This window comes from Equus przewalskii, chromosome 1 (assembly GCF_037783145.1).
Source record: "Equus przewalskii isolate Varuska chromosome 1, EquPr2, whole genome shotgun sequence".
In the NCBI taxonomy this organism is placed as follows: domain Eukaryota; kingdom Metazoa; phylum Chordata; class Mammalia; order Perissodactyla; family Equidae; genus Equus; species Equus przewalskii.
The window spans coordinates 35,899,983-35,927,519 of NC_091831.1; the positions used below are offsets into that span (position 1 = coordinate 35,899,983).

At 54.3% G+C, this 27,537-nt stretch overlaps 2 protein-coding genes across 2 annotated transcripts; both read right to left on the bottom strand.

Moving 5' to 3' along the window:
• Window positions 1-10,697: 10,697 nt before the first annotated feature.
• On the bottom strand, window positions 10,698-15,083 carry CYP26A1 (cytochrome P450 family 26 subfamily A member 1). The gene is made up of 7 exons (XM_008520667.2): window positions 14,358-15,083; window positions 13,936-14,160; window positions 13,402-13,692; window positions 13,156-13,314; window positions 12,508-12,642; window positions 11,790-11,942; window positions 10,698-11,509 (listed from the first exon to the last, which is right to left on the bottom strand). Exons 1-7 carry the CDS (start codon window positions 14,544-14,546, stop codon window positions 11,168-11,170), a joined length of 1,494 nt encoding a protein of 497 aa, XP_008518889.1. The 5' UTR covers window positions 14,547-15,083; the 3' UTR covers window positions 10,698-11,167.
• A 4,080-nt stretch (window positions 15,084-19,163) lies between these two features.
• Window positions 19,164-27,222, bottom strand: CYP26C1 (cytochrome P450 family 26 subfamily C member 1). The gene is made up of 6 exons (XM_070609954.1): window positions 26,908-27,222; window positions 26,177-26,401; window positions 25,417-25,692; window positions 23,851-24,006; window positions 21,631-21,960; window positions 19,164-19,653 (listed from the first exon to the last, which is right to left on the bottom strand). Exons 1-6 carry the CDS (start codon window positions 27,109-27,111, stop codon window positions 19,276-19,278), a joined length of 1,569 nt encoding a protein of 522 aa, XP_070466055.1. The 5' UTR covers window positions 27,112-27,222; the 3' UTR covers window positions 19,164-19,275.
• Between the last annotated feature and the right edge of the window lie 315 nt (window positions 27,223-27,537).

Here is a 27,537-nt window from a genome sequence, read left to right on the forward strand (position 1 = left end):
ATGAGGATGGTTGCCCAGCATCACCTCTGGAAAGCCCCCTCAGCACACACAGCCCGCTTCCAAGGACAGCAGCCACCAGCTTCCCAAGAGGCATGGGAAGAAATGTTCTTCAGCAAGCCTCAAAACCCATCCTGCCCTCAGCACTCGGCCACCCCAGCACCAGGATCCAGGAGCTGACAAGGCATGCCAGTCCCTCTGGGCGTCCATCCAGCCTCCTCTGGGGCGTTCCCACTGCTTTCTCGGTGGGCAAAGGAAGCCCCGTTGACAGGTGGGCAGACGTGGATTCCGGAGGCACAGTCCGGGACCGACTGGCCAAGGAGAGCTGAGCCCTCGCCTGCCTTGTCACCCCAGCTTTCCTGCTGGGAAGTGTGGAAAAGCGCCAGACAGGCCCCCATGGAGTGTTGGGGATTAGCTGACCCCAGGCCCTCCTCCAACCAGGCTGCAATCACCCCGAATTTACACACAGGCTCCCCTCCCCTCACTTCCTTCGTCTCTGTGGACCCATTGCCTCCCCTGAAGCTCACACCCACTGTGTTTTCATTCTCACAAGAAGTCCACCACGTCCGTTAAGATGGAAGACAGAGATAACAAAGCACATCTTGGCCTTGTGTATTCGTTTTGATAATGAAAGCTTAATTCCTTGAAATCCAATTTTCGTCTTTTTTTTAAACGTCTAAGCTCCCTTTTGAGTGCTCTGTCTCTCAGTCCTAAATTATGCTCTGTGCCTTTTGGAATTACCTCCTGAAGAGCCTTAAAAAACCAAAGCCATGAAAAGCCTCTCTCCCTCTCCCCTTGGCTTTGGGGATCTGGCTCCCTGACTCTCTCCCTCCTCTACGGCCAGTCCGTCTCTGGTGCACTCCCTCCTCCCAACTCCTCAGCATCCTCTCCCTTTCCACAAGCCGTACCCAGCTGACATCACTCTCTCCCTCCATAGCTGTCTCCACAAGCCAAGCTCCTCCTGAGAAGCAGACCTGGTCCCTGCCTGGGGACACCTGCACCTGGTGTCCCATGGGTCTCCACTCCACAGACCCAACCATCCCTTCTCAAATCAGCATCCACTCCTGCTTCCCATCCCTCTCAAGTACCTCACCTGTGCCTGGTCACCATGGCTCTCAAGCTTGGGCTCCTCCTGCCCGTCACTCCGTGATGGAGAGCGTCACCAAGCCCCAGGACATCTACCTCCCACACATCTTCAGCTTCAGTCCTCTCCTTGACACACTCTATCATGACCTCACATCCTCCCCTCAGAACCTTTCCAATAACCTCACAACTAATTACCAGCTGGAGAACTTGGGACAAGCCACTTTACTGCCTTGAGCTTCAGTTATTCTCTCTGCAAAATGGGTACAATGACGCTCACTGCGAAGGGCAGTGGTGAGGATGAATTGTGGTAACATGAATAAATATGTCACCTAGCACAGTGCTCAGCGTGGGCCAAACAAATGTCAATTCATCTCCCCTGCCCCCACTTCTTCAGCCCTGTTCTCCAGCATGTGGTTTGTCCTCTAGAAAAAATCTGGCTTCTAGAGTCATGGTTTGCCAAATATGCCCTTCAATTTTCTCCTTCCAATCGTCCAGCTGCAAGAGTATTGAGTGTCTTTTTTTTCCATCTTAAACTAAGTTGATATTGTATAAAATTATCGGGTTATTTTGATTTATTTAAAATATTCAGATCAGGAGGATACCTGAATTTTTAAAAATAATTACGATTTTTTAAAGCTTGTCTCAGGAAGTTTTTATAAAACAAAGTAGAAAGAACTCATTCCCGTTAGGCATTATCCTTCCTTCCCACTCTGCTTTTGGAAGGATTTGCAATTCAAATTGAGGATAAACTGTATTTTCACTTAGAAAAACACATTCCCTCTAGCAATAAAATCCTCCTTTGAATAAATCCCCGCAAAAGAGCCATATCTTTATATGTGCAGCGATTTAACAAGAAAATGCTATCGATCTCTCTCCCTTTTTTGTTCTTTCCCATCTCGTTAATGATGGAAATTGAGAACTGCATAGTCATACACACACACACCTCCTTTGTCTCTTCAGACTTCTTCCCAATAAATCCCCACCAATGACAGAGTTCAGATTTAATTTAAATTATTTTAGCTGACATCAGCTTAGGGTGAGATCCTCTGTGTCAAAATGAAATGGAAAATTGAAATAAAACCCGCAACTTCAGCTGAATTATCCTGACAATTGCCCAAATTTCTATATCCCCCAACAGAACTGATTTCAGATCAATATGGAAGAAAAAGCACGTTGGCATGTTGATAAGTAAAAGGCACAGATGACTCTGGAGGGTCAAGTTGAGTGTGGGGGCTCTGGGGACAGACCCCCTGGGCTGGAACCCTGACTGAGCCTCTTTCCAGCTGAGGGACCCTGGAGGGGTTGCTGATCCCTCTGAGTTTCTGTTGTCTCATCTGGGGTGGTTGTGACGATTAAATTAACTCATGAAAAGCAATTAGGACAGTGCTGTCATATACTAAGAGCTCAGTGACAACAGGAATCCTTATGCCAGATAAATTCAGTGCCAGTTCCAAGGACTATAAACCTGAAGGCAGCATAATGTAATGACCAGAACCTTTTACTCAGCCAGTCTGGGTTCAAATCCCGACTCCACTTCTTACTAGCTGTGTGACTCTGGGCAAGTTAAGTAACCATTCTCTGCCTCAGTGGTTCCATTTGTAAAAGGGGCATTAAAAACGGTTCCCACATCATGGAAATGTTGTGAGAATGAAATGAGATGACGTAAAACACTTAGCACATGTAGTAAATGCTCAGTGAATTTTGGCTGTTATTTTCCCTTGCACGCTACAAAAATAAGGTTAATTAACTCAGGACTGCTTCCCCAACCACACGGAGGTTTTCAAAAAGGTAGAGCTGTAAAATTTTCCACTTTAGTTGATTAGGGGCCAAGTTGTTTACAATACATCTCCTATTTGGGGGACATCCCCAGATAGGTGGGTGGCAAGGTCCCTTAGACAAAAGGAGGTCAGACATTCCCTCTTCCCACAATCGGCAGCCACTGCTGGGCTCAGCCAGTCAGATGCTCACAAATGGCAACTGGGACATCGTTTCTGAAAGCAGAGAGAGGAAAGGATGGAGGTGGCAAGGGTGGCACCTCCACTTTTTCCCTCTTCTAAAATTTGTAATTACAAAATCAACACATGTTCTTTACAACCAGAAGGAGTATCCCTAAATATATTCAGAAATTTCTTTGCACATATCCTCCTCAATTCTCCTTGCCAAGAATCTAAGTCCCTCTGCAACTTGTTCTTCCTACTGAACAGCATGTCATAGCCATCCCTCCAGGTCAATGGATGTCTATGGCACTCACTGTATTATGGCTCCATAGTTTTCCGTAACATAAATACACTGCTATTTTTTCTAACACTCCTCGTTGGACAGGCACTTTTTTGGATATCCATTACAATTTTAAATGCATATTCTCATTGACCCAGCGACCTGACTTTCAGGAATCAATCCTACAGAAATAAAGCACTAGTTTGTACATAAGGCTGCACATACAAGCATACGGACTGCACGTTGGTTGCAGTATCAGAAACTGGAAATAACCTAAATGCCCAGCAGTGTTCCCTGATCTGTGTTTATGGCATTTTGTTTGGGGGCGGGTGGCGGGGGGGGGGGCGCAGAAATTTCAAATGTGAGAAGCGTTTTATGAAAACCACTACTCAAACTCAGGTGAGAGCTGGGACGTTTAGGTTCCTTCCAACAATGAAATTTTAGATGCCTTTCATTTTCAGGAGTTGGGTGAGGCAGGAAAGAAAAATAAGATGTGTACGTCAAGGTCAGATTACCACAGCAGAAGTGGGTCATTGTTAGGTCTATTTTACCCACGTGGGTAGCAAATCTGAATCCTCAGGGGTCCCAAGTTCAGGTTTTGCTCCTATGCAGAGAGTCTCAAACCACAGTGTGCCTAAGATTCACCTAGGACTCCTGTTAAACTGCAGATTGATTCAACGGGTCTGGGTGGGCCTGAGCTGTTGCATCTCTACAAGCTACCAGGTGATGCAGCTGCTGCTGGTCCATGGACCACACTTTGAGTTGGGAGAATCTAATCAATTCACATCTGCTATCTGAACTGAATTTTCCTCATTTGTCAAATAATGTGCTTGATTAGGATGACCACCATCTGAGTTTTCCCAGGACTCTCTCCGTTTTTGCACTGAGTTCTGAGACCCGGGAAACCAGGCCAGTTGGCTTAGATCAGGGTCAGATAACTCAGAAGTCTGCAAAATAATACGTATGGATGAAGTGGGCTGGTTGGAGACTCTGGCAAACAGAAGAGCTGAAACGCCCACTCTCTCAGGCTCCACTCAAGAGTCTCCAACTTGCAACCTTGGCCCAGAGGACCCCTTAGACTCCGTCCATCAGTTGAGAAATTCTGTAATAGACTTTTTCTGATGGCAGCTGTTAAGTGTCCATAGGTGATGGGTCACAACGAAAATGTTAGAAATCAAGAACTGCCCAGAAAAGAGACAAAAAATGCTTTAAAGAGAAGGCAGGAAAAGAGTCGACTCACCCACTCAAAAACTGAGCCTCCAAGATGGCCACCAATGATTCTCACCTCCTGGTGTTCACATCCTCATGTGGCTCTCTCCTACAATAGATAGGGCTAACCTGTATAATCAATAGGATATGGTGGAAATGATGGAGTGTGACTTCTAAGGCCAGGTGATAAAAGATATTGAGGTTTCTGTCTTACTGCTTTTTTTTTTATCACTTGCTCTGGGGGAAGGCAGTTGCCATGTTGTGAGAACACCCAAAGAGTCTTACGGAGAGATTCATATAGCAAGGTACTGAGGCCTCCTGCCAACAGCCAAAGGAGGGAGCCATCTTGGAAGTGTGTCCTCCAGCTTCAGTTGAGCCTTCAGATGACACAGCCCCAGCCACCATCTTAACTGCAACCTTATGAGAGACTCTGCTATGGAACAACTCAGCTAAGCCATCTCGATCAAGCCCTCTGAAAACTCCCCAATGATCAAAGACCCAAGAAGTTGCAAACTGGCAGCCGCCAGGGCCCCAAACAAGTTTTCTTTTGCCTGCACAATTTTTTTAAAAATGTGAATTAGTTATCAACATCTAAAAACAGAATATTCCCATGAAAATCTGGTTTTCCAGTACCTTCTGAAAAATTGGAAGCGCTTCATTCCCACAGGTGAAGGATCGGCTGGGGCTGAGCAGGACCTGCCCCTCGAGAAAGGATGGTACGCCCTGCATCAGCACACCCCCGTCTCAGCTGTCTCTCTCCCTGGCACACGTCCCTTGTTAACATTACCTACTGGCCTCCTGAGTCTGTGATCCTTGCCTTAGAGATCAGAAACTTTTTCACGGGTGGTCCTCCAAGTGTGGTCCCAGGACCAGCAGCGTCAGCATCATCTGGGAAGTTGCTAGAAATGCAAATTCTTGGGTCGGAGCCAGAAGCTCTGGGATGGAGCCCAGTCATCTGTATTTCAACAGGCCCTCCAGGGGATTCTGATGCGTGCTAAAGTTTGGGGACCACTGTTGCCCACAGATACAGTTTCTTGCCTTTGAGAACTGTACTAGTTTCCCAGAGCTGCCGTAAAAAAGTACCACGAGCTGGGCAGCCTAGAACAATGGAACTTGATTGTCTCACGGTTCTGGGGGCTGGCGGTCTGAAATCGGTTCCCCCTGAGACCTGTAGGGGAACCCTTCCTTGACTCTTCCCAGGTCCTGGCGGTTTGCTGGCAACCTTCAGCATTGCTTGGCTTGTGGATACATGACCTCAGGCTCCGTCTTCACACAGTGTTTTCCACGTGAGCCTACACATCATCTTCCCTCTGTGCGTGTCTGCCTCTGTGTCCAAATGCCCTCTTTTCACAAGGATTCCAGTCACATTGGATTAGGGCCTACCCTAGGACCTCATTTTAACCTGATGACTTCTGTAAAGACCCTATTCCCAAATAAGGCCACATTCTGATGTACTGAGGGTTAGGACTTCAATATATTTGGGGAGGGCGGTGGAACACAATGTAACATAATGGAAACCATTTTCTGCTGTTCAGCAGTAGGGGCTCAAAACGTCTGAGGGTCCAGCTCTACCAATGGGCAGACCCAGCCCCCAGCCCCACCAGAGACGCCAGCAGTCTGTACCTTCTGCCAGGCTTCCTGTCAAAACCCTTAGTGGCCACATAACTCCAAGTGCACGGCCCGTCTGAGAGCCCAGGCGCTCTTGAGGCACAGGGAGGAGCAAGAACCTGGAAGCAGTTTGGTTTCAAATTATCCACTCACCTGCCCCTTTTTCCTGACACGTCTATAAATAAACAACATTGTTTTTTTTAATTGAGGGCTAGTCTTACAATGTATTGGACACTGGACTGCCAGTCCTAATTCTCTGTTGTAACCTTAAATTTCTTTGAGCCTCCGATTTCTCAGCTATAAACTGAGAGCCTTGGATGATGTGTCCCGCTCTAAAAATCAGTGACTAATTGACATTAAAGGAACTGGACTTTCCGTTTCAGAATACCAAGTCCCCTCCTCCATCATTAAGTAAATCACTGTTACCTTGGACGGTATGACCGTACTTAATGAACCAATCAATGCGTTTTGTCAAATATCTATTATAAGCAAAGCACGTGGTCCTCTTTTCACAATGTATTTGAGTGAAGTGAACCCATTAGTGGCTTCAGATAAAAATCTTGAAGCATCTCTGGGGAGAAGTGAGTGAGTCGATTTCCAACCCCTCGATGGACCGGGGAGAGGTTTGGCAGTGGTGAGAAGTTGCACAGTGTGGGTAGGCTTCTGTGCAGCGGATACACGGTTAGGACTGTTGCAACATGATAACTCTCACCCAGAAAACCCACCATGTAATCCAGGGCTAAGTTTCCATCCTGGCCTAGGGTTCTAACTCAAGTGGACTCTACTTCAAACGAAGGAAAGCTTGTTTGGCCAAATACGCATGGAGCATCGGTTTCAGGAATGTGACATGCTGTTAAACCACAGCCGTGTAAGCTTGCGGCTGCTGAGATTTTCCAAGGATGAAAGTTTCACTTTTCAAAGATAAACAATGGTACTGTGAAGCTGGAGAGACATAAGGTGAACGGCGTCAATTGGCTCCAAGAAGCCTTCTCTCCCAGAGAACACCTACTATGTGTGCGTGTGTTCTGGGGAGGGCAGGGAGGTGTGTGAGAAAGGGCTAAATTTACAAGATTTGAATGATGAGACACCTTCTAGTAGCTTTCCTGCCTTCTAGTAGCTTTTCAGGAGGCAGAGAGAAAGGACAGTTGGGCAGAGTTCAAGGTCAATGCATGCCATCGTGGAGGCCAGGGGACACTAGAGAAAGTGGCAGGGTCTTACCCCAGAAGCCAAGTCAAGTGGACTGTCAGCATGGCACAGCTGGGAGAGGCCTAGGGGGTGCTGGAGCCCACACAGGAACTGGAGCTGGCAGCACCAGGTCACAGGGCAGGAGAGAGGTTCCCAGCAATCCACAGGGGACTCATTTATCTCTGGGAGGTCACATGTCAGGCCTCCTGGGCTCCCACTTCCACGTCTGTCTCGGAGATTTGGCAGAATGATCACCAAGGACTGCTGAATGCTTCTGGAAGAGGCTGTGGGGATGTCCTGTCTCCCTGGATCAGAGATAATCTGCATCTCAGAGTAAAGCAGGTATCTGAGGAGCTGAATTAAGACAGCATCAAATCGCAGAGAATAACGACTCCTTAATTTTGCAAGGGAACTTGGGGGTCATTTAACCCAACTTCCATCTCCATGTCAGAACCCTTACAGCAGCTTAGTTATCCAGCTCCCGTTTGGATGCCTCCATTGACGGGGAGCTTGCTCTCTCACAAGGTAGACTGTGTCATCACCAGAGGGCTCTAGTTGTCTCAACTGTTTCCCTTATATGGGGCTAATATCTCCTTCCTTTTCACTTACCCTCCTAAAAGCGTGCTCTGTCCTTCAGAACAGGTCTGAACCTGCATTTTCTGCAATGGCCCTTTAGCTATGTGAAGGCGGGGCCACCACGACCTCTTCAAACATCCCTGTTTCCTCGAGCACTGCTACAGTGCTCTTGTCAGCTGGCTCCTGGACCTGGTTAAGGTCATTTGAACACTGACTAGTATGCTCATGCCCTTCAAAAAACATGCTCCTTCCGTACCCCAAAACTGACAGCCATCTTCCAGGGACTGGGAGAGCAACCTAGGTCAGATCGTGGGCAGTATGTGGCCAGTGCTGGAAACGCAAGCCAGCTGACCTCTAGGGCCACAGCGGGATGTTGGCTACTTTAGGAACTGAATGATGATCCAGATCAACCCAGCCTAGGGTGACCCTTCCAGAGGGGCCAGGCAGCCAGCCGTGACGAGGCCTGAGGTTGAGTACTTGCTACGCCCTGGGTGGTCCAGAGCCTCCCATTGTCTGGGGTAAAAGCAGACCCCGGGTCAGAGCCTGTGGACACTGGATTTCACCAACACTGGTGGGGAAAACCCCTGAGCCCTGAGCTTGGCATAGAAGGGAGAAGCCCGCCCCCTTGTGGACCTCTGGGGGGTGGCATGGTGCGAAAAGCACCCTGAAACGTGGGAGAGGAGGAGCTTGGGGGAGCAGCCACTTCCTGCCACTGCTCCCATTTCACCAGTTGCCTCTGGTGGCCTGCAAGAGAATTGATCAGGATTGTCACAGGGCAGGGGAGTGGTGGCAGGGGATATAAAGGGAAGTTAGGAGGTAGAGAACCCTGGATCTAGTTGTCTGGCAGTGAAAATTTGGAGAGAAATCAGGCAGGTGTTATTAGCTGATAAAAAAAAAGAGAGAGAGAGAAAAGGAAAAAACAGCAGCAGGGCCCTTCCCTGGTTCTGCCACTCCCTGGGTGGCCCCAGGCAAATCACAGGCCATCTCTGGGCCTCTCAGGGCTGAGCTGGGTGAAGGCTACAATCCCTCTGAATGCTCACGCATTCTAGACCCAGCTGGAAGCTCTTGCACGCCAGTCCTGACAATAGTCTGTCCCCGGTGGCACCCCACCCCTGACTGAAGAGAAGATGGGATGGGAGGTGGCCAGGGCCAAGGGCATGTGTGGAAGGGGAAGCAGAGGACACCAACTTGGCCAGCGTGGCAGGTCCACCCAAGGCCCTGGAGAGCACAGCGCCCTTCTATCACTGTGCCGTGCCCCTAGAAGCCCCAGAGAGTCATTTCTCCCAGCGGGCTCCCCTCCTTCCTCAACTCCAGCCGAGTCTAAAACTAGAACAGTGGCCTCCCGAAACACTTCTCCACTGGGTGATGCATGGACAGACCCAGAGATGCCCAAGCAAAAACATCTTGCCCAGGTAGTCGTGACCCAGGCCCATTGAACAGCAGCCAGCAGACATGATTCTGCCTCAGCTTCTGAACTGCCTTCACTCAGCACTAAGTGCGTTATCAGAGCTTGCGTCTTTAACGAAAGTATTTTTCAAGGTAAATTCTGCGCTACTCTGTAATCAATGAGTATAATTGGGCTAAATATAGCCCCAGGAAATGCAAGCCAGAAGCACTGCTCTCCAGATAAAAAATAAAGGTGTATCTTAAAAATTGAATTGTTTGCTAAAATGGTTCAAATTTCTTTCTGCCCTATGCTCACAGAGACACGAGGTCACGGAGTCGCCAAAGACAGTGTTTTGAAACGCTAACTGTCCTCTGGCAAAATGAAGAGTATTGAAACCCTTAAGAAATGGCCTTGTATAAATTATCTGAAATGATGTCCCCAGGCTAATGTGCTCCTAGCAGGAATGATCCGGGGAGAAAGTTATGGGTGGAGGGGTCATCTTTGCATACCACAGTACACTAAAGCTTTGACTAAAACTAAATAAGCCTGTGAGTTCTCGTTTTTTAAAAAAGGCATTATAAGGTTATTATAAGGCATTATATGTTATTACGTAAACACCCCTTAAAAATCAAAGGATTCCAACAATACGTATAATCCAAGTTCCCCCTAAAAAACTAAAGTCAGGTAGAACATGCAACTCTAATTGTAGACAGAACCCTTTTCAGACACCTATTTAGGCCACCTAGTTGCTGCAGCAGTGCCAAATTCTAAAATTGTAATGAAAATTTTAAAGTCCAAAACCTACAAGCCATGAGGTTCAGTAAGCAGATTGTGCCATTTCAAAACTGAAAATGTGCTTGCATAAGCACATCACCAGGGCTAACCTTTCTGGATTGAGAGTCTGGCCTTCAGTTCAGAACATGGCTATGCCAGGGTCAGAAATGTGACAAAACCGCGTTCTCCCGGAGGTTAGCCAAGGTTCACAGGGTCATGACTGGGCCATTTTATCAGTCATGTCAGGCTCACACCCTATTGCCTGGCATAGATAAAAACTTTATCTGTCAGTTTGCTAAATCTACTCCTCCCGCCTTATTTTCAATAAAGAAAACCTGGACTAGCTTATCTAAACCAGAGACTGGCCTTTTCCAACACTGTTTTCATCTGCAACTTCTGAGTAAAGGAAACCGACGAGGGGCTTTTGGTCTCATTCTAGTCAATAATTGTTCATAATCAGAGAGAGTGGCTGTGAATTACCTAATGCTTTAACTTCAGAAAACAGTTCTGGCACTATGTAACAACATGAATTTATTATGTTTATTAAACATAATAAGTGTAGGACTAAAGGTGTTATATTAGAATACGATAGTTCTCAAAGTGTCACCTTTTCAAATTCATCTTTCTCTAAAGTAAAGCAAACAAAACCAAAAAGATCTAAAATTAACTTGGATAGATTTTTTCCAAATAGGGAATCTAAATCACCATAGAAAAATTTACAAAGTTACCTTTGGAGTAACTCACACACACATACACATATAATGCATATTTTCTAATAAGTGTTAAGAGAAAAAACAGCTCAAGTTTTGTCCTCACAGGAAATAGATATGCACTGATGACAAAACCATGCATGTAGACATTTAGAAATCTGGTTAAATATACAAATACAAAACCGATGAGTTTTCCCCCACAGGAATCTTAAATGCAAGAGAAGCACCTTCAAATTTTACTTTATTTGGCAACTGTCCAAATTCATTATTTTAATATTTAAAGATTGTGGTCCTGTAGCAGACACATAAATATTATAATATACATTTTTGCAATTAAATATAATAAAATCAACACGACACTATGTAAAAACTCATGTGTACACTTCAAATAAGTCTGAGGTCTGGGCACTCCCGCCCATCAGATTTCTCCCTGGAAACGCGTGAACCTGGCTGGGAGATCGTCCACAGGGTACACGGTGGGACTCGTTTTCATGGTAGGAGGTCCATTTAGAAGCCGCCAGTCACAATGCCTGGCTAGCTCCACTGTAAATATTTTGAGAAGAATTTTTGCGAACTCTTTCCCTACACAGCTCCTAAGGCCTCCTCCAAATGGAATGAAGCTGAACCTGGAAGCATCCTCCGGGTGAGGCAGCATAAATCGGTCAGGATTAAACTCCTCCTTGTTGGTGAAGACATCTGCCACATCGTGAGTATCACAGATACTGTAGATAACATTCCAGCCCTTGGGAATCTGGTACCCCTGCGAAAGATTGTGAAGTCCCGAGGGCTGACAGACTGGAATGTAACTTTTGACAACAAAAAGCTATCACCGATATCCCTGAAGGAGTTATGAGTTGAAAGAAAGTGGGGGGTGGGGGGGGGTTGTGGAAAGAGACAGACAGACAGACATTCAGGTTGTGAAACGTGTGCACATGGGGCAGGACAATATCATCAAAGCATAAGAAATTTAAGCCAACGCACAGGGAAGCGAGAGGAGATTCAAAACCACAACAGAAGGGGAGGGGAGAATTTTAACTTACATTTAATTCAAAAGTCTTCAGGGCAACTCGAAACCCTCCTGGAACTGGGGGATTCAGTCGAAGGGTCTCTTTAATAACACACCCAGTGTATTTAAGCTGTTCCAAAATTTCCATGTCCAACTTGTTGTCTTGATTGCTCTTGCAAAGTAAACCCTATCAAAACAGTCACACAGAGGTGAACGGTCATTTTGTGCTCCAATAAAATCAGCCCAGCAGACATAAACAGGGCTTAAGTGGCGGCTAAACCCAAAGGCCCCGTGATGGGAGAGTGTGAGGGGGGAACAGGGAGTAGCTAGTGACCATTTGCCTCCACCCCTTGGCGCAAATCCACTGTCTATTTACAATTCTAAGTGAATGCTGCTCACCCCTTAGAACCCCCAATCTCCTCCTTCCCATCACCACCACCACCTAAGAGTCCCCATTCATGCCCTCCAATGCACAAATCCAAGAGAGTGGAACCTATCTGAAAATCTCCATGGTTCATCAAAAACTGGAGAAGGGGTAGGAGTACAAGGTCAAACCCTGTGGAGTGGGATGACAGCTCAAGATTCCCTCCTTTTTATTCACCAGGCTAATTCTTTTTCTCCACTGGCACACCCACCCCTTGGTTCTACACTTTCAAACTATTCAGCAAAGGCAGCACACTTACTCATTTGGAAGTTAGCCAGGGAGCAGATGAGTTTCTTAAGCTACCAAGAAACCTTCAGAGCCCTCCTACCTTACTCTTCAGTTCTTCTCGAACTTTCTGGAGAACATGCGGGTAGAGCCCCAGGTAAGTGATCAGAGAAGTGGCTGCACTGGCTGTGGTTTCGTGTCCTCCGAAAAGGAGTTCAGTTGAAGATTGCTTTAGTGCCTGAGAGTGGAATAAGAGGATGATTTTACAAATCTGCATGCAGTTTTCCAGGGTGGTTACTCAGAACCGAACTGAGAGTTCTGGAGGGAAGACGAGAAGGGCTAAAAGTTTGCTGACAGAAAGTCAAGGAAAGCAACATTTTTAAACAAAATGCAAGGTCTCTTGAGTTCAGCTAGAGCAGGAAGGCCAGTAAGATCCCTCTCTACCAGGAATTCTTTGAGTTAAAGCCTTGGTTGTACTTAAATCGCCCAAGATTCTTTATTTACATTGTGCAAATTCCACCTTTCCCTTTAAAACCTAGAAGGGCTGGGGACTCTCCCTGCTCCGCCGCAGCCTCTTCCACAGCTCTCCGGATCTGGTATTTCAACTTCGGGGTCCCATCGCTGGGGTCTGGGCGAGCTACCCACTCTGGGAAGCTGCGCCCGAGAAGGGCGCTTTGGGGACCCCAGGAACCGCGCTTGCAAAGCCAGGGGATACAAACTCCACAGTGCCTCTCCTGAAGCTGCCACTCACCTGCATGTCCAGCCTCTCTCCCCTCTCCCACGAGTGCTCGATCAAAAGCTGCAGGGCATCTTTGCAGCCCTCGCCCGCCTCCGCCGCCCGCAGCCGGCAGATCTTGGCGCGAATGTTCTCCTCGATGCGCGCGTGGATGAGGTTCCGCGCCTTCATGCCCTGAGCGCAGAGAGCGCAAGGCGGTAAGCAGACGCCGGGTACTGGTGCCCCGGTCACCTAGCTCCGCACCCTGCATGCCGCCCTTACCCGGTACAGCCCACTAAAGGGCACGTCGATGGGCAACGAGAAAAGATTGCGGGTCATTTCCTCGAAGGCCTCCACCAGTTGCTGCTCCGCGTCCCCGCCGTTCGCCAGCCGGGGCTCGCAGCCCAGCAAGATGCGCATGGCGATGCGGAACATGAGGCGCTTCACCTGGGGGTAGACCAGGAGGCCGCGCTCGCCGCAGCTCAGCCACTGCTCCAGGCTGTTGCCCACTTCCTCGGCGATCACCGGCACGTAGCACTGGAGCGCCTCTCGGCTGAAGGCCCGCATAATCACCTGAGCCCCGAGGAGGGGATAGGGTTAAAACCGGGTCCCATCCGTCCCTCTTCCTTCCAGGGTCCAGGCACCCTCAATCCCACCAGACCCAAGGCACTTCCAGGCTAGGAAAGCTAAACTGGGCTTGAGAGGGTCCTAGCCGACGCCTCATGCAGCTAGAACTCGCCCAGCATCTATCTGCCTGAACCCCTCCAGCAAATGGAGTCCCCCTCCCTGTCCAGGCGCCTGCACCCCCGCCCTCACCTTCTTGCGCTGCTTGTGCGAGGAGTCGTGCAGGTTAGAAAGGCAGCCGGAGCCCAGGATGGTGCGCACCGACGCAGGCCAGTGGACCGACACCAGCCGGTGCTCCCCGAGCAAGATGCGCCGCACGTTGTCGGCGCCCATCACCCGCACTGTGGGCCGCCCGAACAAATGTGTCTTGTAGATGAAGCCGTATTTCCTGCGCTTCATCTGCAGGAATTTCCTTCGCTGCGAGAGGAAAGCGGAGGAGAGAGGCGGGCGTGAGGGGGCGCCGGGGAGCGCTGCGACTCCAGCTAGCTCCGATCCTAGCCGTAGTCACCTCCCTCCCCACCTCCCTCCCGGGGGTGCCTACCCTGGCTTCAGTGGAAGCCCGGAGCCGAGCCGGGCTCGGGAGAATAGTCTTGTCCCGCCCCAAGCTCCCTTACCTGTAGCACCATCTGTAACGTTTCCCCAAAGAAGGGGAAGCCCATAGTTCCGGGGGGCAAAGGGAGGGCGCAGCTGCGGTCGCGGCTGCTCACGCAGTACAGGTCCCAGAGCTTGATCGCGGCCAGGAAGAGCAGCAGCGGTAGCACGAAGGTGCAGAGCGCGCTGGCCAGCAGTGCCAGGAGCCCCATGGCGCGCCACCTGCCGCCGCCGCCAGCGCTTCGAACCCCGCCGAGCGCCCGCTTTATAGGCGGCCCAGGTTGCTGCCCACGTTAACTTGGTCAGACAAATTAGTTCACCCAAAGTTCATCTTTAATTGCGGATTGGGCCCCTGGCTCCTCCCCCCGCGAGGCGCTGCCCAAAATCTTTAACCGTTTGTTCCGCGCCGAGGCAGAGGCGGCGCGGTGGCGGCTTCCCTCGGAGCGCGCCTCCTGGGGTGCGGGGCTTGGAGCAGCCTGCCTCCCCCCTACAAGGTGTGCGGAGCTCCGAGGTGGCGCCAGGGGCCGAGCCCGGCTCCAGGGAGCGCGAACTCCAAGCTCTGGGCTTCCTGGCGGTCTCTTTGGAATCCCTTCCGCCGGGTCCGACGGGCGGTCCCAGCCCAGAGCTGCGTTCGCTGACTTTCCATTTACAGGCGCCGCATGGGCTCCCTTCCACCTGCTGGGGAAGCAGAGGGAAGTGTGTTCAGGGATCGTCCAGCTGCTTCGTCCCACAGGTCGGGAAATAGATCCAGGACGCAGAGCAAAGCGTAGGCTTCCCGACTTTTTCGAAGAGCCCGCAGAAAAGCGTAGGGCCAGGACCCAAGGGACAGCCGCGGGGAGTTAAGCATGATCTGCGGGCTCCCAGCTCTCCAACCCCCTCAAGGAGGCCAGCACTCATGAAGTCTTGGAAGCACCTACTTAAGGGTGCAAGAGGGCCTCCAGGTCCCTCAGGACTCCGGTGCAACCCTGCACAAGTCTGACGCCCCAGTAGGGGACCGCAGGGGCAATTCATCCGCGGCTCGGCAACCAGGGCTCTGCGATCAGGCCACAGCCGGCGGGATTCCAAGGGCCCTGGGGCTTGCAGCCTCAGCTAGGCAGAGGGGAAGAGGGTCCTTAGCCCCGGCAGGATAAGGAGACAGAGAGAGAGGAAGGAAAGCCTGGGAATGTGGGCTCCAAGTCCCAGCACCATCTCTGCTTGTATGACCTGGGTCAAGGCATCATACATCCTTGCGCCTGCTTCCACCGCTTAATATGGAGGCGATCATTCACCACCTGTGTACACCTCGGGGTAGTTGTGAGTTTCCAAAAGGGGCTTCTGGTTGCAAATACTCTTCCCAGTTCCAGGCACGCTAGGCTACGTTACCAGGGTGACCTGGACTCGGGGCACTGGAGCCTCCCTCCGCTCTCTCAGCTCCCACCCAGGTGAAAGGGATGCTCCATCCTAAATCCAGGCCTCTGCCGGCCGCTAATGGGAGTGTTGAGGGAATCCATACTGGGAAGCGGGACTTCTGGCCTTTGCCCAACGACATCAGCTGCTACTGCAGCCAATGCCTGGAGCTCAAATACCGCGGGAAGCGCACCCGAGCCACGCCGCCTCGAACCAGTCAGGGCTCCCTGGGTTGGAGTGCGGAACGCACCAAAGGCGCCGAAAACGAAAACAGAATGATGGACGTTTGTTTAAAACTGAACACGGGCTCTCGCAGGAGCTCGCCGCACACCTTGGAAAGCGTCCCTTGGAGATAGAAAACTCTTTGATCTTGAGAGTTAATTACGTGGCTCTCCTGCAGTGGTCCCCAAAGCCCCCAGGATCGGGAAATGTCTGCAGAGTCGTAGGGATCGCACAGGCCGGGCAACGTTCCTAGCCCAGGTCGCCACAGGGCGTGTTTCGGAAAGCCAGCGTTTCCCATAACCCTACTTGGCGTCTCAGAGGCTCCAGGGAAGGGTCTCTCCCACTGTCATTTCTTCTAAGGATCTGGCGACTGTGAACGGTGCCAGCCAACACCTGGACACCAGCAGGAACCGGGAGGAGACGCGCTGGAGGTAATTCTCAGAAATCTCGGGCCCGCCCCTTTCTGGACAGTGCCTGGGGCCGGTGAGCAAAGCTGCTGAGCGGGGGCGTGACCTGGGGCCCGTTCCCAGTCCTCGGGCCTGACCCGCCTGTGACCCCTGCAGGCCGGACCGTGACATCCGAGTGAACTCTGCAGGGCCACCTCGCCAAGTTCAGCGCGCGCTGGGTCACAAGATGAGCGGGGCCTGCCTGCGCTTTGGAAATTGCCACAGGGGGGAAAATGTTTTAGCCTATCTGCCCATCTAGCCCCGCAGGGGCGTCCGGCAGGAAAGGATTAACTGGGAGAGGGAAGATCATTAAAGAATATCTTGAAGGGGGGAGGGGTCAATAAATTACCAGCCCAATAAGAACTTTGACCTGAAAACCTTGCCAAGCTTTTTTGGGTAGTGGTGGGTGGGGCGGGGGGGGGGGGGTTGGTTCATTGGAAAACAAAATGTTTCCGAGATGTTTACAAAACAGCCTCACTTTTCCTAAGAATTGAGGGGGAGGGAGTAGTTTTTTTCTGGGGGAGGGGAGTGAGGACGCAGAGGCAAACTGGAGTCATGTGAGCTAGGCACCTCTCCTCCCAGTTCTCCCTTCAACCCCTCCTTCCCATCTCTTGAGCCCTCATTCCCCTCCCAGGGTTCTATACCTGCTGTTCCTCTGCTTGGGGCACCCCTCTGCCAGGTCCTCACTGGCTGGTTCCTTCCGAAGTCAACTGTCACCTCCTCAGGGAGGTCTCCCCACCCGCCCACCCTGCTGAGTTCAGCCCTCAGGCACTCTGTACTACAGGCCTGTTTTATTTTCTCTACAGCACTTATCACCATCGGACTGTGTTCTTGCTCCTTTGTCTGCTGGTTTATTCATTGTCTACCTCCTTCCTGAGCATATCGAGTCCAGGAGGGCAAGAACCACGTCTGCTCCTTCCTCAGAGAATCTGGAGCTACTAAAACAGGAGCTCAGATAGTCCATGAAATTACTGAAAATGATGGATGGATGGGAAATTAGAGTATAGCTGGAGCTGCCCCTCCTCCTGGGGCTCATAGTTGGTCCAGATCCCACAGCAGGTAAACCAGGTCTCCCGGAACCAGCTATACCGTTGGGACTTCTGCAAGCCCCCTCCCCATATTTCTCTTCTCTCCCCAAATCAGAATCAATCCCAAGCCGCCTCATCCTGGTGGAGCTTCTCAGGCGGGGCTGTTGTCTCTGCAGCCTCAGGAGCGCCCTGAGGGCAGGTCCCAGCTCTGCCACTTCTGCCTGCTCTGGTGTCTCTGGGGGCCATGGCCTGGCGGGCGCCAGGCCTGCGGTCAGCAGCCGGTGATGAATTGCCTTAGATGAGGGTTATGGCGGTGTCAGCCTAGTTAGGAAGGGCCCGCAGTGCTCTTGAGCTCCTGACCCTGCCTGTGCCTGCCACTTCCCCCTTTCCTTCTGGCCCCGGGATCCACCTTAAGCATAAGGTCAGGAGGGCACCAGCTTCCTTCTGGTTCACTAAGGGGTCAGCTTGGGCCTGGGCGGCAACTTCCCTGGCTCACCCGTCATGTCCAGCTGCCCCCGCATGTCTGAAGATGGGTGGCAGGTTGAAGTGGTCTTTTGGGAATGATGACAGTGGAGACTCTTGGCTTTGATTTAAACACTGGTGGGAATCTCTGTGTTGGAAAGGTCCAGAGACAGTCCTTAAGGCCAACCTAGGGGTCACTATGAAAGGACGAAAGGGCTGAGTCCTAGGTGGTGGCCATAGTCCGAGAGGCTGGAGCAGGAGGGTAAGTGATGGGGCGGAGAACACTGCAGCCCAGGAGCCCATTGCTGGCTCCTCAGGTGAGTTTCCCCTCAGTTTCTCCTCTAATAGAGGAGACTGAAGAGGTAAACTGGAGCGTCTCTGCAACCAGCTATCACAAAGATAACTCAGGAAGGAAGTTTCAGCAGCCTGGACCTCCAGCTGCCCCAGTGCCCAGCCACTCTCTGGGTATACTTGGATGGGTCCTTGGGGGGGAGTCTTTCTCAGGTCTCCCCCACACTCCACCCCATGACTTCCTGCCAGGGAGCAGCTGCCCAGCTAAGCCTTAGTCTCCTGGCTCAACTGCTGCCGGGAAACTTTATTTCTTGGCCTTCTTGTTTGGGGTACAAATATCTCAGACCTCTCTGATTATGTCTCAACCTCCCATGGAAATAAGCCAGCCTTAGAGACATCTCGGTGTGCCTATTCTCCCCTGTATAAATGGGAAGATTAAACGCGTTCCTGAAGTATGAATTTTTCTTTTAAGAAGTCTCCAGCAGAATCCGGTGATGTTGAGCCATCTAGAGCCCTGGAAGCGCCCACAGTTTCAGCCAAGACCGGCAGAGTGGCCACAGCGCACCAAGCGGACGCCAGCAGCCTGAGGGCCTTCCGCTGGGCACCTTCTCAGTGTGTCTTCCTATGGCCCAGAGCCAGGCCAGGGATGCGCTCCGGGCGTCCCTGTTTCCTCGCACGGGTTGCAGGCCGAGTGCGCTGAGTCTCTGGCACGGTCCATGAGGCGCAGTCCTCCCCGGAGCCCCACGTCCCATGCATCCTGCCGAGTTTGGCGCGGGAAGGCGAGGCCCCTTAGCTCCTAGTGGCGATCTGTTCCCTCCATTCCTGCTTCGAGATCCTGGGAAGGGCTTAAGAGGCTTGGCCCGTGACCTTCCTTCCCCAGGGCGCGGAGCGGGCAGGAGGCATCTTTTCACCGGCCCGGCGGAGCTTCTCTGGCCATGGCAGTGGCTCGTGCTCCCCCTCCCTCGGAGTCTGGCACAGAGCCTCATTCGGTGACCGTTTGTTGAACGAGTGAGAGAGCGCCGGATCTGGCACAGGGGAAGCGCAGATGGGCGGCGCTGCGAACGCGCCGCTGCCACTGGCCAAGTCCTGTCCCGCCGCGCAGCCGGTCAGAGGCATAGCCCATCTTGCGCTGCCGAAGGTACGAGCGGGTGGAAAAACAGCCGCAGCCCGTCCACCGGGTGCACGATGGGCACGGTCTGCATGGCGGGGAAGGCAGGCGTGGCCAGTTCCCAGCGCGCCGTGCGCACCAGCTCCACGGCGAGCAGTTGGAGCACTGCCTGCGCCAGCTCCCGGCCGAGGCAGCTGCGCGCACCGCCTCCGAACGGGATGTAATGGAAGCGGCCGGAGGCGCCCCTCGCATCCTCGCCCGCCGCACCAAAGCGCTCCGGGTCGAAGCCCTCAGGCGGGCTGCGGTACACCGCGGCCGTCTCGTGCGTGTCTCGGATGCTATACATCACGCTCCAGCCCTTGGGGATCTGGTAGCCCTGCGGGGAGGTGAGGAGACCCGCCTGACTGCTAGGCACCTGGAAACGGGGCCTGAGCCGACCCCTCCACCCCGGATGCATCCACTAGGCTTCCGAAAACCGGCAGGAACGCGCGTCTAACCGGGAAGCTGGGAGGCGGCTCTGAGTTCCTATCTCAGCTCCTTCTCTGGTGAGCTGTGTGTCTTTGGGCTAGATAACCTCTCTGAGCCTCACTTTCTTAACTGAGAACAAAAATGCCCATTTCGTTGTCGTGAGGATAGAATAACGGATCTGGTCTATATATTAGTGGTCAGTAAATTTGATCTATTGTCATTTATGTTTTGATGTTTTGTATTTGTCTTTCTTTTTCCTTGTGACATTAGATCAAGAGACCTAAATTCTAGTCCTGCACCTACCAGCTGCCTGGGCAGGTACAACGCAAAAGACAGGGACCCCCATTCCTCTATGGTCAGCTCATTATGAAGCTCTTCTTGGCACTGAAGTGCAGACTGCCTCTCTGTCCTCTCCATCCATCAGCTGTACCATCATTTCAGGTCTGGTAGCCCCCGTTTAAGAAGGGGCACCTGAGAATTAAACTGGGGCATCCTTAAGTCGTTGGAACGCGGCTTTCATGTTCCCTCTGCCTACCTCTATTTCAACTATTCTTCTTCTTGATGTGTCTCCCAACCCCCTATCAGCTGCTTCCCTCGCCTGGACAGGCTCCAGAGGCTCTTAACAGGTGGACAGGTCTTAGAACCACAGAGGAGCTCTCTCCCCTCTAGACGCTGGTCTTCCCATTTGTAAACCGCAGGATGGCTAAGACGCCTGCCCTCTGCTCACCATGGCAGACCTGTGCTCCTCTCCCTCTGTTTCCCTAAGGGCTTGTAGGGCACCCCAGTGCCTGCAGAATGGAGTCTGAATTCCAAGATGCAGCATCCAAGACATTTCTAAACCCCTCACTAATCTACTCACTTTTGTCCCCTCTCTGTGGTGTGTTGTCCTCATCCTAACCCTTCACTCCTGCAGCTGAGATGCCAGCCCCTAAAATGTTTTGGTGTCATTCGGCACTCTTCCTCATGCCACAGTTTAGGATGAAGCTGTTGGCCCTGGTCCCCTTTCTCTCCATGAGGAGCTCCCCCAGGGCAGAATCCCAGTCCCTACCATGCCCCGGAACCCTGGTTTGCAGTGCGCCACCACGTTTCCTGTTTAAAGTAAGGGTCAGCGAAGGAGGTACCCCTCTCTGCCTGGAGTCTCCCAGCGACTGAGCTGGAGGCAGAGGGGGCTGCAGCAACAGCCATTCAGGCAAACACCCTCAGTCTGGCAATGCTGGGGCTCCACTCTCCGGTGCCATCACTGTGCCACACAGCCCTGACCCCATCTGGAGTGTCAGAGCTGGAAGGGACCAAGACAGCTTCCATCCAGAGAGTAAACTGGCCCAGCGGGAGGCGGCAAGTGCCCAAGGTCTCACAGAGATGAGGCCAGGCCTAAGCCTTGACCTTCTTGCCCAGCCTGATCTGACCCCCAAGAGATTCTAACCCGCGTTTTCATTGTCCCGTTTCCCTGGAATCCGGCTTTAGCGAGGTCCCTAGAAAGCTAACAACGATCGATCGGTTCCTTGATCTTGTGAGGGAGCCAGAAGGGTGGGGTATGGGACAGTGGGGGGCTCTCTTGTACCCCACCGAGACTCACTGGCTAAGAAGAGGGTACTGCACGAAGAAAAGTATGGTTTTACTCTAAAACTCGGCTCTATTCGAGTTGACCGACCCGCACTGCTGCCAAAAGCTGGAGCGCGCGGGGCCCCTAACCTGGTCGGCTCCCCAGGCTTTGCGCCCCTCCCGTGGATCCGGGAAAGGAAACAGGGCTCAGCCCATTTTGCAGTCGGGAAAGCGGAGGCTCTGAGAGGGGAAGAAGAGACCTCGGCGTCCTAATCCCCGGGCCTCCGCGCGAACCGGGGCACCGGGGAGGCGGCGGGCGGCGGGGTAGGCGCGGCGCACTTACGTCGAGCTCAAAGGTGCGCAGCGCGGTGCGGTAGCCCCCGGACACGGGCGGCAGGAGGCGCAGCACCTCTTTGACCACGCAGTCGACGTAGCGCAGACGGCCCAGCGCCGCGAGGCTGAGGTCGGGCTGGCAGCCGCAGTCGGGCCGGGGCCCCGCGCCGCCCCCCGCCGCCCCCGGCGCACAGCCACACGCGCGCCCCAGCCCCTGCGCCGCCAGCTCCTGCCGGATCCTGGCGATGGCCGCCGGGTGCTGCAGCAGCAGCAGGACGAGGGACGTGCTGGCGCTGGCCGTGGTGAAGAAGGCGGCGAAGAGGAGCTCCACGGCCGACTCCTGCAAGACAGCCCGGGCGGCGCTGAGTCTCCGGCGGCGGGGCCTTGGCATCGTGGCCCCACGGCCGAGGCGCGAAGGGCCCATGGTCACCATGGCGCGTAGGCCAGAGAGCCAGCCGGGACGTGCTGCTGTGGCGGCTCCGCGCGCGGCCCAAGCCTGCCCCTTGGGAAAGCCACTTATAGCAACGGGCAAACCCGGCGTCTCTCCACTTTCCTCGGGAGGGGTCCCAGAGATAGTGCTAGGAACGGATTCTGTGTGCTCTGAGTGCTTTACGTGTAATAACGCATCTGAGTCTCACCCCAACCCTGTGAGGCAGTTACTGCGCTCATTTGCCAGGGCTGGAAACCGAGGCTCCGACAGGTGCGCAGGGTCCCTAGAGCTGGTAATCCCAGCGGTCGGACTTGGGAGGCCCGGGGGCTCTTCAGCTGCTGGTGCTGTCTGCCACCTGAGCCGGGCATCCTGACGAGGACTCAGGAGGAGCTGAGGAAGGCACCTGCGGCGGCAGCCCCAACCTGGCCCCACAGCAGCCATCAGGGCTTCCTTCGCCCGCTAGTGGAGTCTCGGTCCCCGTGAGTGACTCAGCTTCTTCCCTGCCTGCGCAGCCCAGGGAGGACAGGGGAGCGGCCTGGTGGCTTCACCCTCCAGGCCCCAGCCCTCACTGCTTGCCTCTGCCCTCCCAGCTCCCAGTGTCTTCCTTCCTGGCAGCACCCACAGTTTGGGTTTATACAGATTTGTGTGGTCACAGAATCCGTGTGCACCCCTCCCCTCCCGCACCTCGAAGGCAGGGGTTGTGTTTTGCTCACCTTACATCCCCAGTCCCAGGACGGAGCCTGACACCAAATAAGTACATAATATTTGTGGACTAAATGATGTGATCCCAGGCGAACTGCCTGCTCTGGACATGATGGGGAACTAAGACAGAGCCCTTGGAGCCCCAACAGCCCCTGATGCCCAGAGCAGAGCTGAAGACTGCTGGCCAGTGGGTCTCTTCCTGAGAACCTGGAGGGCGTTGTCACCCCCTCCCCGGCCCTGTCAAAGCAAAGGGACCGTCCACCCCTTTCCACACCGCTCCCCTTCACAGCCCAGAGCTGCTCCTATCCACGGGCTCCCCCAGGACTCATGAGCCCACCATTCATCTACTTCTAACCCCTTTGACTCTTCCTGACTTCACAGCCACCCAGGAGTCAGGACAGAAATTCTTAGCCCCATTCTCAGAGAAGACACTAAGGCCAAGCCCCACGCTTCATGGCTGGCGGAAAGTGGGAAATGGAGGGCCAGAGAAAGGAGGGGAGCTGCTTTCAGGAGGGCTGAGGTGTCCCATCTCTAAATTTCCCCTGCCCCACGCCCTCTCCACTCCCTTTTGGGTTCTCCAGCAGGTCCTGGGGGCCATTCTGAAGCTTCCCTGCTCACTCTGCTGCGTGTGCTCTGTGCGTACATGGGGAGGAGTTCCGATTCTGTGGGAGACCCTGCAGTGGCAAAACGGACAGGCAGAGGTGCCGACGACATGGGTTATGGGAAGAGAGGAAGAGGGGAGGACACGGAGTTTGACCCTGAGTCCAGTGAAGAGGGCTTCCTAGGCAGGGGGACAGCAGAGGCAAAGGCCAAGAGTGACAGAGAAGGGGGAGGAGGGAGCAGAGCTGTTTGTGGCCAGAACCTGGAAGGACGGGCCTAGGATGCCCGCCTTCAGCACTCCTACTGAGAGGGATGGCGACTGGCCTAAGGCCACAGGCTAGCAGGTGCGACTGAGCCATGACTGAAACCCAGGCTCCTCTTTCCCCTCCTCCTGAGGAGTGCCAGTGGCTCAAAGTGGGGCCACACAGGACGCAGCACGAGTGTAGACACCTGCTAGGAAGGCAAAGGAGGGAGAAGGAGCATCCTCCCCCCACCGACCTTCAGCTCCTGCACTGAGAGCTCCCGGCCCAGCTCCCTAGTGCTGTGGATAATCACTTCCAGGGCGTCGCCTGGCTCTGCAGCCCTGTCTTCATGAAGCTTCTCTGCAATGGCCTCCTCCAGGTGCCGATGCAGCTGGTCCCGCGCCCGGATGCCCTAGATGCACGGGGAGAGAGGAGAGGTGGGGCAGGAGGGCTGAGGGGGCCAGGCCTGGGCACCTACCCCAGAATCTTCCAGGGCTGCTCTGGTTCTGCCAAGATCCTGGCATTAACCTTTCCCAGCTTGGCTCCACCCCTGGCACGCAGTAGGGGCTCAATAAATGGTCAGGAATGTGTCCACCATTCCTACACATCATTCTTTCTTATCACAAGCCCCCTTTCGGGCAAGGCAAACAGTTACTGTTGTCCTGAGGGGAGGATGCTGAGGCTCAGAGGGGGTCAAGACATTGCCGGGAGCCACCCAGCTGTCAGGGCCCATGCCTGGCACAGAGCCCAGTCAGGGTGGAGTCAGCCCATTGCCCTTTCCCTGCACGAGGCTCAGGCAGGGGCAGTGGGCAACAGTGCATAGAGGAAGGGACACTTTGATGCACCCAGAAAAGCTCTGGCTTAAGAGGACACTGTTGGATGTTCTAGGCATCGGCCTCTGTAAGGGGGTAGGCAAGAGCGTGGGGTGCTGCTCCAGAGTTCAGGGAGCAGGCACAGCAAAAGCATCTGAGCACATGGGTTTTGTAGTCAGAGGAGATGGGGTTCAAATCCTGCCTCTGCCCCTACTAGCTGTGTGATCTTGGGTAAGTCATTTAACCTCTCTGAGCTTCAGTTTCTTCAGCATTGAGAATACTGTAATAACTTTACAGGCTGAGAGGATTAAATCAGAAAATGTATGCAAGGCGATCAGCCCATAGCATGCCCCTTTAGACATAACTATTATTTTTATTCAGGGGACTGGAACCCAGCGCACTGGCACAGTGAGAAGCCCCAGAGCAGGGAGATAGGAAAGGCGGATGAAGCCTCCTAGTCGCTCTCTGGGCCAGCCCGTCGCTCTGCAGTCTGAAGACGCCGCGGTTCTCCGATCCGGAAACCAGCAGGCCCCAGGCCGCTGGCGGGGCTCTGGCACCCACCCCTCTCCAACACGGGCTGGCGCCGGGCTGGGCCTGGGGCATGTGTGTGGCCCCAGAGCTCCCATCCCTTCTGCAGCCATCCGGGCTTCCAAAGAGGCGATGGAGGCCCGGCCAGGAGGCGCCGCTCTGGGGAGGGGCTGGGCTGACTGGCCGGCCGCCTGCCACGGAGACCCAAAGTCGGGAAGCCGGCAGCTACTGCGGCCGCAGCACGTCCCGTCAGGAGCAGCCCAGAGAGGGTGTGTGACCCGCCCCAGATCACACAGCGAGTCAGGACAGAAGCTAGCCCGGCGCCCACGCCGTACCACGCCGCCTCCCCACCCTGGGTAGTGCCTTGGTCCCGCAGCATGTTTGACGCGTGAGGCGCGCCGAGGGAGCCTAGTCCTCGTCTGGGAGGCCCGCCCACGCTGGGGAGCCCCCATGGGGAAGGTCTGGGCCTGGGGCGGTAGTACCTTGCGCAAGCCGCTGAAAGGCACGTCCAGGGGCAGCGAGAAGAGGTTCTCCACGAACTGCTCGAAGGTCTGGGCCAGCTGCGCGCACTGCGCCTCGTCCAGCCGTAGCCCCAGCAGGATGCGCGCGGCCATGCGAAAGGTGAGGGCTTTCGCGGCCTCGTAGACGGCGACCGGCCCGCGGGCCGCGCACCAGGAGCGCACCTCGCGCCGCAGCGCACCCTGCAGGCGGGGCACGTAGCGCTCCAGCGCCGCGCGGCTAAACACTCGCGCCAGGACCTGCGGGGAGCGCGCGGGGTCAGCTCTGGCCGCGGTCCGGCCTCCTCTGCCTGGCGATTCCAGAGGAACCGGAGGGCCAATTTCGGTCCCTTCCTTCACTTCTAGGCGGCCTGGACCTAAACGTGTTGGTTTTGGCTCGAGCCATTCCCTTTACTTCTCTGATGTACACACTCCTTCCTATCCATCCAGGCTCCAGCTGCCACCTCCGCCAGGAAGTTGTACCTGACACCTCTCCAAGTTTGAGTTTCTGGCGCTTCTGGTATCAGAGTCACAGAAGATCGAAGATGAAAGGGCCTTTCAGTCCCAGCCCTGGCCTTATAAACCGAAGCCGGAGAACGCCAGGGACTGTTCCAAGGCCACCTACTCATTAGCCAGGGGTCCGGGCCAGGACCACTGTGTACCCCTAACACCTAGCCCCGGCCTGGCCCGCAGCAGAAGCCTGAGAACCGCGGGTCCCACGGCCGCTTCTTTGGTTTTGGCTCACCTTGCGCCGCTGCCGGTGCGGCTCGCCGACCGCGCCAAGCAGTGTGTGAGAGCCCAGGAGGATGTGCGCGCTCTGCGGCCACTGGCTGCGCACGAGGCGGTGCTCGCCCAGCAGGATCGTGCGCACGTTCTCGGCGCCGCTCACGCGGATCACCGGCCTGCCCAGCAGGTGCGTCTTGAACACTGTCCCGTAGCGCTCCCGGCGGGAGCTGTGGAAGCGCGAGCCCTGCGGGCGAGCGGGGCGGAGCAGAGGGCTGGGGCCGCTGGACGTCCCAAGTGCCGCTAGATAACAACTCCCTGCTCCAGCTGGCGCGTTACTCTTGAGTCTCAAATGGGCCTCGCGACTACCCTATGGGATTATAGATGCTCCTGTTCCCATTGGGGAGATGAGGAAACCGAGGATTTGAATGGGGACGGAGCGCCCAAGGACTGATCGCTGAGACGCGCCCCGAGTCCTGATTCTATGCTAGTAGGACTAGGGTGACGTGCTCCTCAGACCCCTTCCTAGAACCCCTCTGTTCACCCCCGCGTTGTGTCGGGACATGTTTAAGTTACACTGGGGAGAACTACAGTGACATACAGTCCGTTCCAGGCAGCTGCTGGGCAAAGGCCAGGGGATGCTCCAGGAAGAGACTGGCTAGTAACCCTGGGAGCACTGAGAGCGAGAAGAGGTCAGTGGGAGCCAGGGAAGAAGGGGCCACATTGGGGCGCGGGGACGGACGGACTGCTCACCTGAACTAACCAGTGCAGCGTTTCACCGAAGAAGGGCCAGCCCATGGAGCCCTTGGGCAGGGGCAGGGCGGAGGCCCGGTCCCGGCTCAGCGTCCAGCGGAGGGTCCAGAGGTGCTGGGCCAGGCTGAGCAGCAGGCCGGCGCACAGGAGAGCGGTGCCCGCCGCCCCCAGGACCGACAGGCAGCTCAGTCCCCAGGGCAACATGGCGAGGCTGCGGGGGGGTCAGGTCCCTCGGAGCGCAGGAGGCGCGAGATTTGGGGCGCCAGCAGCGGGCAGAGTCACCTGTTCTGGGCAGGAAAGGCCTGGGGCTTGGAGGCCAAAACCGAGATTTATAACCTCGGACAAGGACTTCGCTCTAAAAGCAGATTGGCGGTGGAAGGCGGCAGTGACCACGCACCCTTAGGGAACGTGCCTTCCTCTAGGCCGGCGCACTCAGGACTTTCCCCGGAGTCCGACGGCTTCCAGGCCAAAATGCCAGTCCCTTGCGGGGGGTCCTGGCAACCTCAGGACCGCTCACACCGGGCATCCGCGGGCACCTCCCACCTCCTCCCCGGGTCAGCACTCCTTTGATAGAAACAGCGAGGGAGGGCAAAGAGAGGAGCAACTCACCGGTGTTGCCAACCAGGGCTC

Coding starts and splice junctions, on each gene's coding strand:
- CYP26A1 (XM_008520667.2), bottom strand. CDS start 14,546: ATGGGGCTCCTGGCACTGCTGGCCAGCGCGCTCTGCACCTTCGTGCTA. Junction 11,943..12,507: donor GAGAAGAACTGAAGAGTAAG/GTAGGAGGGCTC, acceptor CTGTTTTGATAG/GGTTTACTTTGCAAGAGCAA. Junction 11,510..11,789: donor TGAAGACTTTTGAATTAAAT/GTAAGTTAAAAT, acceptor AATCTTTCGCAG/GGGTACCAGATTCCCAAGGG.
- CYP26C1 (XM_070609954.1), bottom strand. CDS start 27,111: ATGTTGCCCTGGGGACTGAGCTGCCTGTCGGTCCTGGGGGCGGCGGGC. Junction 24,007..25,416: donor CTTTCAGCGGCTTGCGCAAG/GTACTACCGCCC, acceptor CCGTGCATCTAG/GGCATCCGGGCGCGGGACCA. Junction 21,961..23,850: donor TCTCAGTGCAGGAGCTGAAG/GTCGGTGGGGGG, acceptor GCTGTCTTGCAG/GAGTCGGCCGTGGAGCTCCT.